This window comes from Chiloscyllium punctatum, chromosome 12, assembly GCF_047496795.1.
Source record: "Chiloscyllium punctatum isolate Juve2018m chromosome 12, sChiPun1.3, whole genome shotgun sequence".
Classification (NCBI taxonomy): domain Eukaryota; kingdom Metazoa; phylum Chordata; class Chondrichthyes; order Orectolobiformes; family Hemiscylliidae; genus Chiloscyllium; species Chiloscyllium punctatum.
Genome location: NC_092750.1, coordinates 1098704 through 1114474, shown reverse-complemented (window position 1 = coordinate 1114474; position 15771 = coordinate 1098704). Strand labels below are relative to the sequence as shown.

Sequence of the window (15771 nt, the reverse complement as noted above, 5' to 3'; positions counted from 1 at the left end):
AATGACAACATTGCATTTGCTTTCTTAATCACGGACTCAACCTGCATGTTGACCTTTAGAGAATCCTCGACCAGCACTCCCAGATCCCTTTGTACTTTGGCCACTAAACTCAGTGAATCTCTCTGACCATGTATTGTCTGAAAGCAAGGAGTCTGTCCTTATACTCTGAGCCATTTTCCCATATCAAACAGAAAAAGTTTATTTGCTGACTTTGAACTTCTCTACTGGGTTATGGTGGCATAGGAGAAAGTAAAGGCATGGAAAGGAATCAAAGCTAGCATGAGGAACTTGTTGGATAGATTTAGTTGCAAAATTAGATTGAAATAGTGGGTTCAACTCTGGCGGCCTGACATCACGGCCACTAACTGGAATACATTTCAGTTTTTTTTTTTGACAATTTACCTATTATCGTATTTGTAAAACTGTGACTTCCATCAGCTGACCATTTCCTCGCCCAACATCAACCTTCTAAAAATGTTTAGGAAATCATTGGTTATGATCAAATCACGCAAGCAATCATTGTAAGCCTCACTGAAGTGTTTGCAAAACAACTTTGGGCCTGACAGAAACCCAAACTTTTCCTCCTTTCATATCTTTTTATGTGCAATATGTCTGTATTCTATACCCTGTGAATAGCTCTTGTCAGTAATTTATTCTGAGCAAACCCTTAGGAGGCAACAAGTACACAAATAACCAAATGATCTGCATTTACTGGTGGTGTTGAGCAAGGCATATTGGTCAGGATAAGTAGTGCCACAAAATCTTTTGTATCCACTTGACAATTTCTTATGTCCATGCTTCTCAACATGTTAGCTGACTTTGGATAATCATTCTTTCCTGCGCTACATGCCAATAGTTGTTGGATTTTTAGTTACTCATATAATGTGTGTGGAATTTGCAATCTTTCAACTTGGGTCCTCTGAGACAAGTTGACATATTTCATTGAGACCAGAACCACTAACTGACTAAACTTCCCATTTTGCTAATGTTTGTTTTCAATGAAATGCTACAACCACTCTGGAGTCAAAATATGGCTCCTTATTATAGGAGTAATTGTGTATTTTTTTAAATAATTTAACAAAGGCTAATCGTCTGTTTAGTTAAGGTTTAGAAAATGCTCTTTACACAGTGATTAATTATTCACCGAACTGCATTTTTGAAAGCTATATTAATGTGTTTTTAAGTTCTGAAGCATTTCAGAATAGAAAAGGAGACCAGCTTTGACACCTTACTTGTTCAGCTGAGACAAGTGAGAATGAAATGTTTCTGGAGGAAAATGATTTCAAGTAATTGACCGCTTTCAGTTTTTGGTTCAGATTTTTTGGGACAGTTTTTCATAGACCTGTACCTTTTTGTAAAATGTTAACTGTTTCAGATATCTAACTGCTGGATCTAATCCACCAGCATAACAACGGCTGGAAATTTTGTGACTATTCCCTGATTTTCCCCAAGTCTATGTACCACTTGTATCAGTCTAGTCAGGAGTGTGATGGCATGCTCTCCATTTGCCTGGATGAGTGTAGTTTTAACAATACTCCAGAAACTCAATACCATCCAGGTCAAAGCAGCCCAATTGACTGACACCACTTCCACTTCCTTCATCACTCACTTCCTCTACCATTGATGCAGAGTAGCAGCTATGTCTACCATCTTCACGTTGCACTGTAGGAACTCTCCAAGATTCCTTTTGATAGCATCTCCCAAGTCTGTACCCTCTACAACTCAGAAGAACAGGACCAGCCTGTGCAGGGACCGTCATCACACTTGAAAGTTCCCCACACTATCCTGACATCTATCACTGTTTCTTCAGTGGTGCTGGGTCAAAGTCTTGGAGCTCCCTTCCTAACGGTTGGGTGTAGCCACACCATACGGACTGCTGTGGGTGTTGTATGTAGTTCACCACCATCTTCTCCGGGGCAGTTAGTGATGGGCAATAAATACTGCATAGCACGTGATGCTAACTTAATAATATTATTATTAATAATAATAATATTATTATTATTATTATTATTATTATTATTCTCGTGTGTTACCATCTTGCAGCGATTGGTTTAAGACCCATTGACAATTCATTCATGGGTATGGAAGCCCCTGGTAAGGGCAACGATTATTGCCCTGGAGAAGGTGGTGGTGAGCCTCTGCTTTGAACCGCTACAGTTGTATAGTTTTGGGGCATGCACACTGCTATGCTCAGCAGTTCTGAGATTTTGAACCAGCATCAAAGGGACTCTATATTCTTACTGCCTGCCCTACCATTATTAATGATTAAGTTTGCAGAGAAATGCCATTTGATAAGTTTAGATAAATTGGGCAAAGTGCCACACTTTGGCAGATGATTAAACCTAAATGTATAGAGTGAGAAGAATGTTGGTAGGAACAACACAGGATGCGTGGGAAACAATACAGAAACAATTTGAGAAGAACAGGTTGAAATATTGAGTGCAAATCATCTGATAGTTTGGCACTTATGCTAAAAGCTGCAAATAATCATGATTTTGGTTTGTATTAATCAGACCTTTCATTGTAAAACAAAGGTAGTCACTGTCATTAAACAGGCTACTAGTTAGAACTCATCTGGAGACAGGCATTGAGTTTTGATCACTCCACAGTGAGTTGGGGGAAGGGCCTTAAGTTCACATCTGAACATTGGAATATCTCAAGTTGAAGCAATTAGACCATAGAACATTCCAGCGCAGTACAGGCCCCTTTGGCCCTCGATGTTGTGCCAACCTGTGAAACCAATCTGAAGCCCATCTAACCTACACTATTCTATTTTCATCCATTTGTCTATCCAATGACCATTTAAATGTCCTTAAAGTTGGTGAGTCTACTACTGTTGCAGGCAGGCTGTTCCACACCCCTACTACTGAGTAAAGAAACTACCTCTGACATCTGTCCTATATCGATCACCTTTTGATTTAAAGCAATGTTCCCTCATGCTAGCCATCACCATCCGAGGAAAAAGGCTCACACTGTCCTCCCTATCTAACTCTCTAATAAGTTACATAGCTTACTGATATTTACTGTACGGGGATACATACATGATCTGTATCCCCGAATAAGTCACATCCTTTAGGAAAAGAACTGTGTACAAAAAAGGAGAAGGAAAATTTGATTTACTTATCTTTGAAAATCCCAAACTTCAGGGTCATAATGATTTCTCTGAAATTGTTAGAATATTTAAAGTCTGCTGTTAAATCTGTAGCTAACTTCAACTACAAATTCAGAAGTTAAGACACTTGGAGTTCACAATGGCTGCCTACGCCAAAGTAACTCCAAAATGTGTGCTGTTTAAGGCAACTTTCCTCAAAAAAAACACGCTGCTTTAAGAATTTTAAATATTGCAAAAATCAATAAACTGTGCCTGAACACAAATATGAACTATTCCAAAGCTGTATCTTTTTTCATTGTGCTCACAGATTAAGCCAAGTGAGCAACATTTAGAGAAAAGGTCCCAGTTGCTGTACCCATTTTTAAAAAAAAAACCGCAAGATTCCACATATGCAAAAATCTGGCATTCTACACAACGACAAAATTTACTCAACAGTCCTAGCAACATATATCCAAGTCAGAATGATGTATGACCTGGAGAGGAGATTCCCATGTGTCTGCTACCCTTGTAAATGATGGCGGTTACAGGACTCCGATACATTACAAAAGTAGCCCTAGCAAATTACTGCGTCCAACAGATACTACACACACCAGCCAGTGATTGGGGAGTGGAAATAACAACTGGAATGTTCAAAAGTTATAAAAATTCACTGCACAATTGAACTCAAAGAATCAGAATTGTACCTTTTTGTATCATCTTCCCATACATCAACTAAGACATACCAGTGGTAATCAATAAAGACACACTTATAAAAATTCTAACCTATATCTATTGATGGAGCAGACGGAAAGCTGTCCAATGGCACCGAATCTGGTAACCTTCCATATATAATTTCATATAGCAAATGGCCAAAGGAATAAACCTCAATGACTTCTGTTATCTAACAGTACGCAAATACACAGAACAAATATTAGAAGTGCTAAAAGACATCAAATATTTTGTTAAAATTCAGTTTTTTTTTGTTAAACTTTCTAAGAGATCTTAATCAAGGAGACACAAATGAATGAATTAGGAGCAGGAGTAAGCTGCTGCATGCCATTCAATAAGCCGTTAGAACTCTTTCAATTTTTCTTTAGTACAGATTTGGTCAACTTAATTTATGAAATAATGAAGAGCCTCAGCAACATGTCTTGATTGTGTGTGGAGCAGCATGTATTTTCAGATAAAATAGGAATAGTTGAACTGTCATGCATTCCCATTCCCTGCCACAAGAGGTTACAGAGGAAAAAATTGCAACTTAGGAGTAACAGTTGGTCTGTCTGATCTCATAAACAAGTTTAAGTCCTTTGGGTGGGAGAGAATTTTTCCAGATACCGTTTCCAGTTATTGGTCATGGATTTTTAAAAATCTTGCTCTTAAACGCATATGACCAGAGGAATAGGAAGTGTTGAGTCACAGTGGTCCACAATCACTCAGCTTAATGGGTCACTCCTTTTCCTGCCCAACATTTTCGTGTGTATAGAGGAAACTCACTTTAGGTGGGTTTCAGCGTTAGATTTGGCTACAATGGCAACCTGTAAATGGGGAACAATGTTTAGCATAGCCTCCTAGGCGTCACTGATGGTTTGGTAAAAGAGAGTGAAAGAAAGCAATTGCCCTCTTTTTTTTTGTAGCTTTCATTGTGCCTTACAGACTGGCTTCTTGGACAGTCAAAGCAGTTGGTATTGAGTGTTTATAGATATACTTCTTGTCTAGTTAATTCTGAGGCTATGCTTTAGATTGGTTGGAATTGTATTGTTTTACTGTCCTGTAAATTTTTTTTTACACAATGCATTAAATATCTTTTAAGTAGAAAAGGCATATATCTTTTTAAATAAAGTGAGGGAAGTTAACCTAAAAATCACTAATTATTCAGCAAAAGCTTTCGTGATTGTTCAAGTTCATTGTAGAATCCATTTTAGGTAAAATTTCACTGTATATTAAACTTGCTACTCTTGATCTCAGTTCATGTTTTTAAATGGCTAGGATGTTTTAAAGGATAGAACTTTGAACCCTTTTGCCAAATGAATGTGCTTGTCTTGTTGTTTTTCCAGGTTCAGGTTCAGGTGCAGCAATCACCCCAGCACGTCACCACACAACAGCTGTCTCCCCAGCTCCATCCATCATCTGATCAGATCCAGGTACAGGTACAGTCACAACCGGTCACTGCCCAACAGCAGCAGTCTTCACAAATTCAGGCCATGCATAGTCCTACCACAGCTCAGCAGCTTCAGGCCACTCAGATCTCTGTGCAGCACATTCAGCCTTCCCAGCAAATGCAAACCTCAGAAATCTCTGATGAACACATTCAGCACCAGCATATTCAAGCTCAGCTCGTCTCTGGCCAAACTCAACAAATTCAGATTCAAACAGTGAGCTCGCTTTCTCCCACTCAACAACAAGGATCCCCCCGTGAAGGGGAACGACGGTCCAGTACATCAAACGTACTCCAGCCAGTCAAAAAGCGCAAGGTGGACATGCCAATCACTGTTTCGTACACTATTACTGGGCAGCCTGTAGCCACAGTGCTAGCTATTCCCCAGGGGCAGCAACAAGGGTATGTGTCTCTAAGACCTGACCTTTTGACAGTGGACAGCGGTCACCTCTACACAACAGCAGCTGGTACAATTACCAGCCCTAGTGGGGAAACATGGGCTATACCAGTTTATTCTACACAACCTTGTACTGATATTCAGCAGCAAACTGCCACACATGTGACCATCCCTCAGGAGGCCTATAACGTAGTGCAAGTTGGCAGTTCACCTACAGCTGTAACAGCTGTGAAATTGGAGGATGATAAAGATAAATTGGTGACCTCTGGATCTGTGATGAAGAACTCTCACGAAGAGGTGGTTCATACATTGGCCAATACCATCTTTCCAGCACAGTTCATGAATGGCAACATTCATATTCCAGTGGCTGTACAAGCAGTGGGAGGTCCATACCAGACACAGGCACAGTCAATGCAGCTGTGGGATCCCCAGCAGCAACATCAGCCACCACCACCACAACAACAACAACAACAACAACAACAATTACAGGTAAGAGAGATGAGCAGTTTGCTTTTACGTTTTGAAAAAGCACAGCAGCTGTGATCTACCAACAGTACATAATTTGTTTGCTCAGGATAGTCATCAGTTCCACCATAGACAATGCCGAACTGACTCAAGCAGGAGTGAGAATCTTAAATGTCTTCTGATTAAAGAATATGCAGGAAATAAAATGGATTTCTTTTTCCTATGGTTTCTAGTGAGTGATTTTCACTTGAAAGTCTGTACCTATGGATGTTGGGCAAGGAGAAGATTGGTGTGGTCCCTACCCTGAGTCCAATTCCCCTGCCAACAATTTATTTTGGAACAGAAAATTTGAGAATTCCACCATTTGGGCCTGCTCCATTATTCAATGTGGTCATAGCTGATCATCCAACTCCGTACTTTGTTCCTGCTTTCTCACCATAACCTTGGATCTCCTTAGCCATGGGATCTATACGTAACACCTTCTTGAAAGCATTCAGCAGTTTGTCATCAATCACTTTCTGTGACAGGCTCACTACTCCCTGGGTGAAGAAATTTCTCTTCATTTCAATCCTAAACTGTGACCCCTGGTTCTGGATTCCCTGGTCATCAGGAGCATGCTCCCTGTATTTACCCTGATGAGTGCCTTTGGAATATTATAGATTACTATGACATTCCTTTCTCATTCTTCTAAACACCCATGAATATAGTTCTAAATGATTCAGTCTCTGTGTCAGTCTTGCCCTCCAAGGAATCAGTCTGAATGCATTTCCTCCACAGCCAGAAGATAAGAGCACAAATTCCAGGTGTGGTCTCACCAAGACCTTAGGGCCTTCCTTTATAGCAAGGCATCCCTGTTCCTGTCCTCAAAGCCTCTCACTGTGGAGGCCAGTGTGCCCTTTGCATTAAACAAAATCAGAAATTGCTGAAAAAAGTCTCAACAGGTCAGGCAACATATGTGGAGAGAAACTAGAGTTAACTCTTCGGTTCCAGTGACACTTCTTCCGAACACTCCCCTCCCACCCAGCCTCTCCATAGATGCTGTCAGACCTGCTGAGTTTTTCCAGCTATTTCTGCTTTTGCTTCTGATTGCCAGCATTTATTTTTTAAAACATTGTTGTGGGTCTTAAGTTACATATCAACGAAAGAAAGGAAGGATGATAGGTTTCCTTCCCTAAAGGACATTAGTGAATAATTAGTGCATTTTTATAACAATTAATGATGGCTTCACAATCACTTTTCTAGATTTGTTAATTTAATAGAGCATTTTCCTTAGACTCTACATTGTAAGTCTAGCAACGTTTTCACTATATCATCTTACAAGGCTGTGGACAAAGTGCTGGAAATTGGGATTAGAATAGTTAGGCGCTTGTCTTTGGTGTAGACTCAATGGGCTAAAGGGCCTTTTACTGTGCCTTAGACTTCTAAGATTATATCTTGTCATTGTGTTTGTACCTGTATATAATGAAAGTATGAGATTCATATTTTGTGGCTTTTCTAATTTTGAAAAGTAATAACATACTACTATAGGGTTTCAAACATTCCCTTGAGTGGAAAAAAACTTGCAAAATCATGGTGATAACAGGTCAGCATGGTTCTGTAAACATGAGGGAAATAACTATCTATTTCCCTTTTGAATGTCTCCGCTATACCATCAGGCAGTACACTCCAGACCCTAAGCACTTGAAATGTTTTTCTTCTTGTCCCTTTTAATAGTTAATTTAAATTTGTGTTCTTGCACTCTTGATCGTTTTTACGGGTTGGAAAGTTTATCCATATTTATTCTGTCCAGACCCCTCCTGATTTTGAATATCCAGTCTCCTTTCCGAGGAAAACAGTACCAGAGTGTCTCATTCCTGTAACCATTCTCGTAATCGTTGTCACTCTTTCCAATATTTTCACATCCTTCATTCAGTGTGGCGCCTGTAATTCTATACAGCACTCCAGCACAGGCTAAACTAGTGTCTTTATACAAGTTCAACATCACCACCTTGTTCTTGTTCCTTGTGCCTCATTAATAAAGCCTCGTATACTATTGTTTTATTAACTGTCCTCTGAATCTGTCCTACTCTCTTCAATAACCTATGCCAATACACACCCAGGTTCCTCTGCTCTGACACCCTCTTTAGAGTTTTCCCTTTTTGATTTGAACTAACTCATTATATGCTTCATTGGAAAGTGTATCACCCTACATTTCACTGCATCTGTCATATAGCCACCCATTCGTCCAGCACATCTGTCCTTTTGAAATTTTATGCTGTCCTCTTCACAGTTTACGATGCTTCCAAGTTTAGTTTCATTCACAGTTTGAAATTATGCCCTGTACACAAAGGTGCAAATTATTAATATGTTGGAAAAACAATTACCAATTCTATCTTGCCAGGAATTGGAACTTATTGACAAACCAAACTCCTTTTATTCGAAACAGTTCTTCTGTGCAGCACCTTTCCTGCTTGTTTTATGCACTAGTGTTTTGCCAAGTAATTTTTAATATCTCTAACTATCCATTTTAGTGGCTGTCCCTTGCAACCCCATAGTGCCTTCCAATTTTAACTGAGTGCAAAATATATCATTTTTAAGTTTGTTAGTAAGCTAGCTGCTAAACACCAGGTGTCTTCACTCTACAAGAGCAGTTTATATATTCAAGATCCTTTTCCAAGAAAAGAGTTCTACCTTTAAAATCCAAAATTCTAATGGAACAAAGTTAGAAAAAAAAGTGAAACTCAAATAAATAAATGCTTCCTAGGGCCTGATGTATTCAGTGTTTAGAAATTAAAGCAGCTTGAAATATGTAGTAAACAACATTTGATTAATCTCTTCCAATTTTCTATCATTATTGTTCAAGTGAAATGAATGTTTTGGAATCCTCCTGAAAGCATTTTTTTTGTCCCTAGCCCCAGTCAGTGCAGGTGGCTGAGGTGGAATCTCCACCTCCGCCACCTCCAGAGGTGCTTCTCCCAAATACCTTGAAACCGGAGGAAGGCCTTGGCGTCTGGAAAAGTTGGGCAGAGACCAAGAATGCGGAGTTTGAGAAGGAGTCTGAGAACAGGCCAGCTCCCATTGGTAGTAAGTAGCATCACACCTGAAATAACACATCAAAGAATGTTGTCGAGCGGTGAAATGCAACAGCGTTTCAGGTTGGGGAGTGAGACTTTGGACATTTGGAGTTAAAAGTCTAAAGGGAAAACTTCAAACTCTGGTCAAAGTTTCAATCCCTGTCCACTTGAGCCTGTTATGGTTTAGACCTGCCACCAAATATCTTCCTGCCTTTCTCAACTTAAATGGTTGCTTAGAGCTCTGTAAGATGACTAGAGAACAAACTCCCTACCCACAATCCCTATGGGGTAGCAGCATGGCTAAAAGTGCTTTGAAAGACTCAGCATTCGTGTGTGCCATACATTCTGGCTTGTTACATGGCTGTTGGCCTCAAGATGCGCTTTTGGATTTGCTCACTGCTAACATAGATGATGATTTTGTTAACACATGAAGGGATTTTATATGAGCAGACTATCTTGATGACATTTCTCAAAAGTAGGGAAATATAAACATTTGTTTCCAACTGTGGGTGTTTAATTTTATGTATTTCCAAAGCTCTTGCTGTGGTTATTGAAGAGTTCAGTGTTGAATTGTTTCCTTTAAAAGGACAAATCAATTGGGAAATTCAGAATAGTGGTGTCTCAGTTGTGTTTTCTCCCTTTTTGGATGGTATAGGTTCCCCTTTTAGAAGAACCAGCATTTGGTGAGATGTAAAACGAATTCATGTATTTGTTCTGTTTAATTTCTGTAAAGAAGAACCATTCCCAGTGTACCCTGCACATCTATCTCAGTTGTGTGTCAAGTGATTTCAGCACTGACTCACTGACTTCTGTAGTCACAAATGTGCTGGCTAATAATGCCATTTTCTTCCCCTCCGAGGACGTCAGCCGTTGCGCTTCCAGGAAGATCTCCTGTCATCAGCTGTAGCAGAACTGAATTATGGGCTGTGTCTTATGCTAAAAGAAGCAAGAAATCCAGAGGGTGAGGCATACAGCCCTGACATGGTGTACTACATATGTCTCTGCATACAAAAGGTACAACTTGTTGTCTGAATATGGCCATTGAAACCCTGAATTTTCAATCTCTGCCATTCAGTAAGATTTGATTGTCAGAATGGTCCATTTGTATGTATCTATTTTTGAATGGGAAAGGATAGAGGATGTCAATTTTACTATTAGATTACAGTGGTTGCTTTCACATGACTGATGTTCCCAATGTATATATTATGATCCTGGACTGGACCATCATGTTTCTATGCCTATTCCTGAAGAAGGGCTGATGCCCGAAACGTTGATTCTCCTGCTCCTTGGATGCTGCCTGACCTGCTGTGCTTTTCCAGCAACACATTTTCAGCTCTGATCTCCAGCATCTGCAGTCCTCACTTTCTCCATCATGTTTCTATTACAATCTGGTTAGTGACTATTCTTAAAGGTAATTAAAGTGAGAGATCCGGCTACATATTTAAAGAATGGAACCACAAAATTCCACCTTTTTAGAACAAATATTAAACTTTGTATAATAAAGTTGGAACAGCAATATAATGTAATATGTAAAAACTGAAAGAACTGCGGATGCTGTAAATCAGAAACAAAAACAAGTTGCTGGAAAAGCTCAGCAGGTCTGGCAGCATCTGTGCAGAGAAATCAGAGTTAGCATTTTCATTCTTTGTTCTGAGGCTGGATCATCAGACCCGAAATGTTAACTTTGATCTCTTCACAGCTGCTGCCGGACCTGCTGAGCTTTTACAGCAACTTCTGCTCTTGTGTAATGTGCCTATGTATATATTTTTATATAGATATTCTAACATCCAGAATTAACATGAGGCAAACATGGGTAACAAACTAGGATCGAACACCTTTTTTAAGGCACATCAAATATATTGATCACCTGTGGGAATTAGCAAATATTTCTCCATATCCCTCCAGATGTTGATGACACAGTAGGTCATGAAGTCTTATTAATAATTGAGATTGAGTCTTCACTTTTGATGAACTGGCGTCTTAGTGCCTTCAAGAGCTGCTCAGTGATGGTTTGCTCATATTTTGGGTGGTCACCCTCCTTTCCTTGGGTTCTGTTGCCCTGGATTCTGGAAGCTGCACTTAAAGGGGCAACTCTTACTTTCTGCACATGGCTACCTTCACCAAACTAATGTTGCACTTAGATTTTTCCCTGTGGTCTAACTTGCTCAGGTGCATCACATGGCCATCTCGCGTACGCTGTACCCCCGTTGCACTCTCTCATACACCCAAACAAACTGGCTATTCGTAAGACCATAATAAATAGGAGTGGAAGTAAGGCCATTTGGCCCATCGAGTCCACTCCACCATTCAATCATGGCTGATGGGCATTTCAATGCCACTTAACCGCACTCTCACCATATCCCTTAATTCCTTGCGAGATTAAGAATTTTATCAATCTCTGCCTTGAAGACATTTAACGTCCCGGCCTCCGCTGTGCTCTGTGGCAATGAATTCCATAGGCCCACCACTCTCTGGCTGAAGAAATGTCTCCTCATTTCCATTCTAAATTGACCCCGCCTAATTCTAAGGCTATGTCCTCAAGTCCTAGAATTCCTGCCTGGCTGAAACAATTTCCCAGCGTCCACACATTATCTTCTAAGTTTCTATTAGATTTCCCCTCAACCTTCTAAACTCTAATGCATACAATCCTAGGATTCTTAGCTGTTCATCGTATGTTAGGCCTACCATTCCAGGGATGATCACTGTGAATCTCTGCTGGTCATGCTCCAGTGCCAGTATATCCTTCCTGAGATTTGGGGCCTAAAACTGGATGCTGTATTCTAAATGGGGCCTAACCAGAGCTTTCTAAAGTCTCAGCACCTCACTGTTTTTACATTCCAACCCTCTTGAAATAAGTGACATCATTACATTTGCTTTCTTAACCACAGACTCAACCTGCAAGGTAACCTTTAGAGAATCCTGTACTAGCACTCCCAGATCCCTTTGTACTTTGGCTTTAAGAATTTTCTTGCTGTTTAAAAAATAGTCCATGCCTGTGTTCTTTATCCAAAGTGCAAGACCTGGCGTTTGCTCACATTGAATTTCATCGCCCATTTCTTGGACCACTCTCCTAAACTGTCTAAAGCTGCTCGTTGGATGCTGCCTGAACTGCTGTGCTCTTCCAGCACCACTAATCCAGTGTTTGATTTTCAGCATCTGCAGTCATTGTTTTTGCCGCCTTAAATCTTTCTGCAGCCTCCCCACCTCCTCAGTCCTACCTGTCTGTCCATCTAACTTCATATCATTGACAAACTTCACCAGAATGCCCCCAGTCCCCCCCCCATCCCTTCACCAGAATGCCCCCAGTCCCCCCCATCCCTTCACCAGAATGCCCCCAGTCCCCCCCCCCATCCCTTCACCAGAATGCCCCCAGTCCCCCCCCCCCCATCCCTTCACCAGAATGCCCCCAGTCCCCCCCCATCCCTTCACCAGAATGCCCCCAGTCCACCCCCCATCCCTTCACCAGAATGCCCCCAGTCCACCCCCCATCCCTTCACCAGAATGCCCCCAGTCCACCCCCCATCCCTTCACCAGAATGCCCCCAGTCCCCCCCCATCCCTTCACCAGAATGCCCCCAGTCCCCCCCCCCCATCCCTTCACCAGAATGCCCCCAGTCCCCCCCCCCCCATCCCTTCACCAGAATGCCCCCAGTCCCCCCCCCCCCCATCCCTTCACCAGAATGCCCCCAGTCCCCCCCCCCCCCCATCCCTTCACCAGAATGCCCCCAGTCCCCCCCCCCCCATCCCTTCACCAGAATGCCCCCAGTCCCCCCCCCCCCCCATCCCTTCACCAGAATGCCCCCAGTCCCCCCCCCCCCATCCCTTCACCAGAATGCCCCCAGTCCCCCCCCCCCCCCATCCCTTCACCAGAATGCCCCCAGTCCCCCCCCCCCCCCCCATCCCTTGAGCCAGAATACCGTATACTCAGCACCATTTCTCTGGTGACTCTGATTTTCCCGAGTCCCTTCCATTTCCGGATTTATTGTTGCTTCTGGGATGTTGCTCATATCCTCGATAGTGAAGCTCGGCCCCTAGTGGCTGGAAGAGGAAATGAAAGGAGGTAACCATAAATTCTGCAAGGAGAGGGAGTAAAGGAAGAATACTTAGGATTGTGTCTCGCTACACAAACGCCAGGCAATGATCATCTCGAGTAAGACATAATCTAATCACTACCCTTTGCCCTTGACATTCAATCGTGTTGCCATCACTGAATCCCTCACTATCATCATCCTTGGGGTTACCAAAGACTCAGCTGGGCTCACCACATAAACACAGTGGCAGGTCAGAGGCTCGGAGTACTGTAGCAAGTAATTCATCATCTGACTGTCCACTATCTATAAGGCACAAGTCAGGAGTGTGATGGAATACTCCCCATTTGCCTGGATGGGTGCAGCTCTAGCAACACTCAAGAAGCTTGATACTATCTAGGACAAAATAGACCACTTAGAGTCATAGAGATGTACAGCACAGAAACCGATCCTTCGGTCCAACTTGTCCACACCGACCAGATATCTTAAACAAATCTCGTCCCACTTTCCAGCATGCGGCCCATATCCCTCTAAACCCTTCCGATTCATGTACCCATCTAGATGTCTTTTAAATGTTGTAAATATACCAGCCTCCATCACTTCCTCTGGCTCTTGCTTATCCTATGCATGAAAACGTTGCCCCTTAGGTTCCTTTTTAAATTTTTTTCCCCTCTCACTAAACCTATGCCCTCTAGCTCTGAACTCCCTGATGCCAGGGAAAACACCTGGACTACTTACCATGCCCCTCATGATTTTATAAACTTCTATAAGGTCAGCCTTCGATACTCCAGGGAAAAGAGCCCCAGTCTATTCAGTCTCTCCCTATAGCTCACCACACCAACTCTCGGTAGCAGCAGTGCGTATTAGTTAACAGATTAGATTAGATTAGATTAGATTACTTAGTGTGGAAACAGGCCCTTCGGCCCAACAAGTCCACACCGCCCCGCCGAAGCGCAACCCACCCATACCCCTACCCCTTACCTACACTACGGACAATTTAGGATGGCCAATTCACCTGACCTGCACATCTTTGGATTGTGGGAGGAAACCGGAGCACCCGGAGGAAACCCACGCAGACACGGGGAGAACGTGCAAACTCCACACAGTCAGTCGCCTGAGGCAGGAATTGAACCCGGGTCTCTGGCGCTGTGAGGCAGCAGTGCTAACCACTGTGCCACCGTGCCGCCCAATGAACTGCAGAAACTCCTCAAACCCACAACCAGTTTATTTGGACGGACAAGGACAGCAGATATGTGAAAATATCACCATCTTCAAATTCCCCTCCAAGCCACTTACCATCCTCACTTGGAAATATATTGCTGTTCTTTTGCTCTTGCTGGGTCAAAATCCTGGAATACAGTTCCTAAGGGCATTATTGGTCAACTTATTGCTGTTGGATCGCAGTGCTTCAAGAAGGCAGCTCACTACTGCCTTGTCAAGGACAACTAGGTGTAGGCAATAGGTGCTGGCCTAGCCAGTGATTTCCACGAGTGAAATTTAAAAAAAAAAAGTTCCCAGAGCAGCTCCCTCCTGACTGTATCCCACTGTGCTGCCAGCTCTGTTGGGTCTGTCCTGCAAGTGGGGCAGAACATATCCAGGATGTTGATAGTGGTGTCTGGGACACAGTCATACTCATAAAATCATACCTTTCAGACTATGTCAGGCTGTTGCTTGACGAGTCTGAAAGAGTTCTTCCAATGTTGGCGCTAACCTCCACATTATTGTGGGGTAACTTTGCAAGGGCAACAGGCCTGTCTCCGCTGTTGTCTTTTCCCGTACCAAGGTCCATGCCAGGTGGTCCATCCAGTTTTGATTTTCTAAGACTGTCTCGCGATTGATCTATCCAAGTGGCCTGCTTGGCCATTTCAAAGAGCAATCGAGAGTCAACCTCATTACTGAGAGTCTGGAGTCCTGTCTAGGCCATACCAGGTGAGGGTGGCAGATTTCTTTCCCTGAAAGACATTATTTAGCCAGGTGGGTTTATGCACATGTACAGATATCAAGTATTACATGTGTGTACTGCCATTTTATTGAAAATATCTCATTTATTTCACTGTTTATATTTTATTTTTCAGTACCTATTTGAAAATGGCAGGGTGGATGATATATTTTCAGATATCTATTATACAAAGTTTACAGAGAGGCTACAGGAGGTGTTGAAAGATTGGCAACCTCAGGTCAGCTCTCTGGGTAAGTGAATATCTACATGTGTATTTCTGTCAGGGAACACAAATGGATATGGCCAACCTTTTAGGCAATATAATTGTAGTTTTTGTTTCTTAAAACAGTATTTACTGAAAAAATAAATTGCAGTGAAAGATATTTTATTCATACGTGAGGAATATGAGAATGATCAGGGAGAAGGTAGGGCCGATCAGGGATAATGGAGGGAACTTGTGCGTGGAGTCTGAGCAGATGGGGGAAGCCCTAAATGAGTTTTTTGGTTCGGTTTTCACCAAGGAAAGGGAACTTGTTGTAAATGAAAACTTAGAGGAGCTGGGATGTAGTCTTGACCAGATCAAGATTGAGGAAGTTGATGTACGAGAAATTTTGGAAAACATTAAGATTGATAAGTCCCCAGGG

General features: G+C 42.2%; 1 protein-coding gene across 3 annotated transcripts in view; it reads left to right on the top strand.

The window, feature by feature from the left end:
• LOC140483541 (transcriptional regulator QRICH1-like) overlaps positions 1–15771 on the top strand; it is a 70643-nt gene that overhangs the window by 30183 nt on the left and 24689 nt on the right. For all 3 annotated transcript variants that reach the window (XM_072581729.1, XM_072581726.1, XM_072581727.1), the window contains exons 3-6: positions 5146–6132; positions 9000–9171; positions 10021–10175; positions 15264–15378. In XM_072581729.1, the coding sequence (XP_072437830.1) occupies positions 5146–6132; positions 9000–9171; positions 10021–10175; positions 15264–15378 (1429 nt within the window). The remainder of the gene's footprint in view (positions 1–5145; positions 6133–8999; positions 9172–10020; positions 10176–15263; positions 15379–15771) is intronic.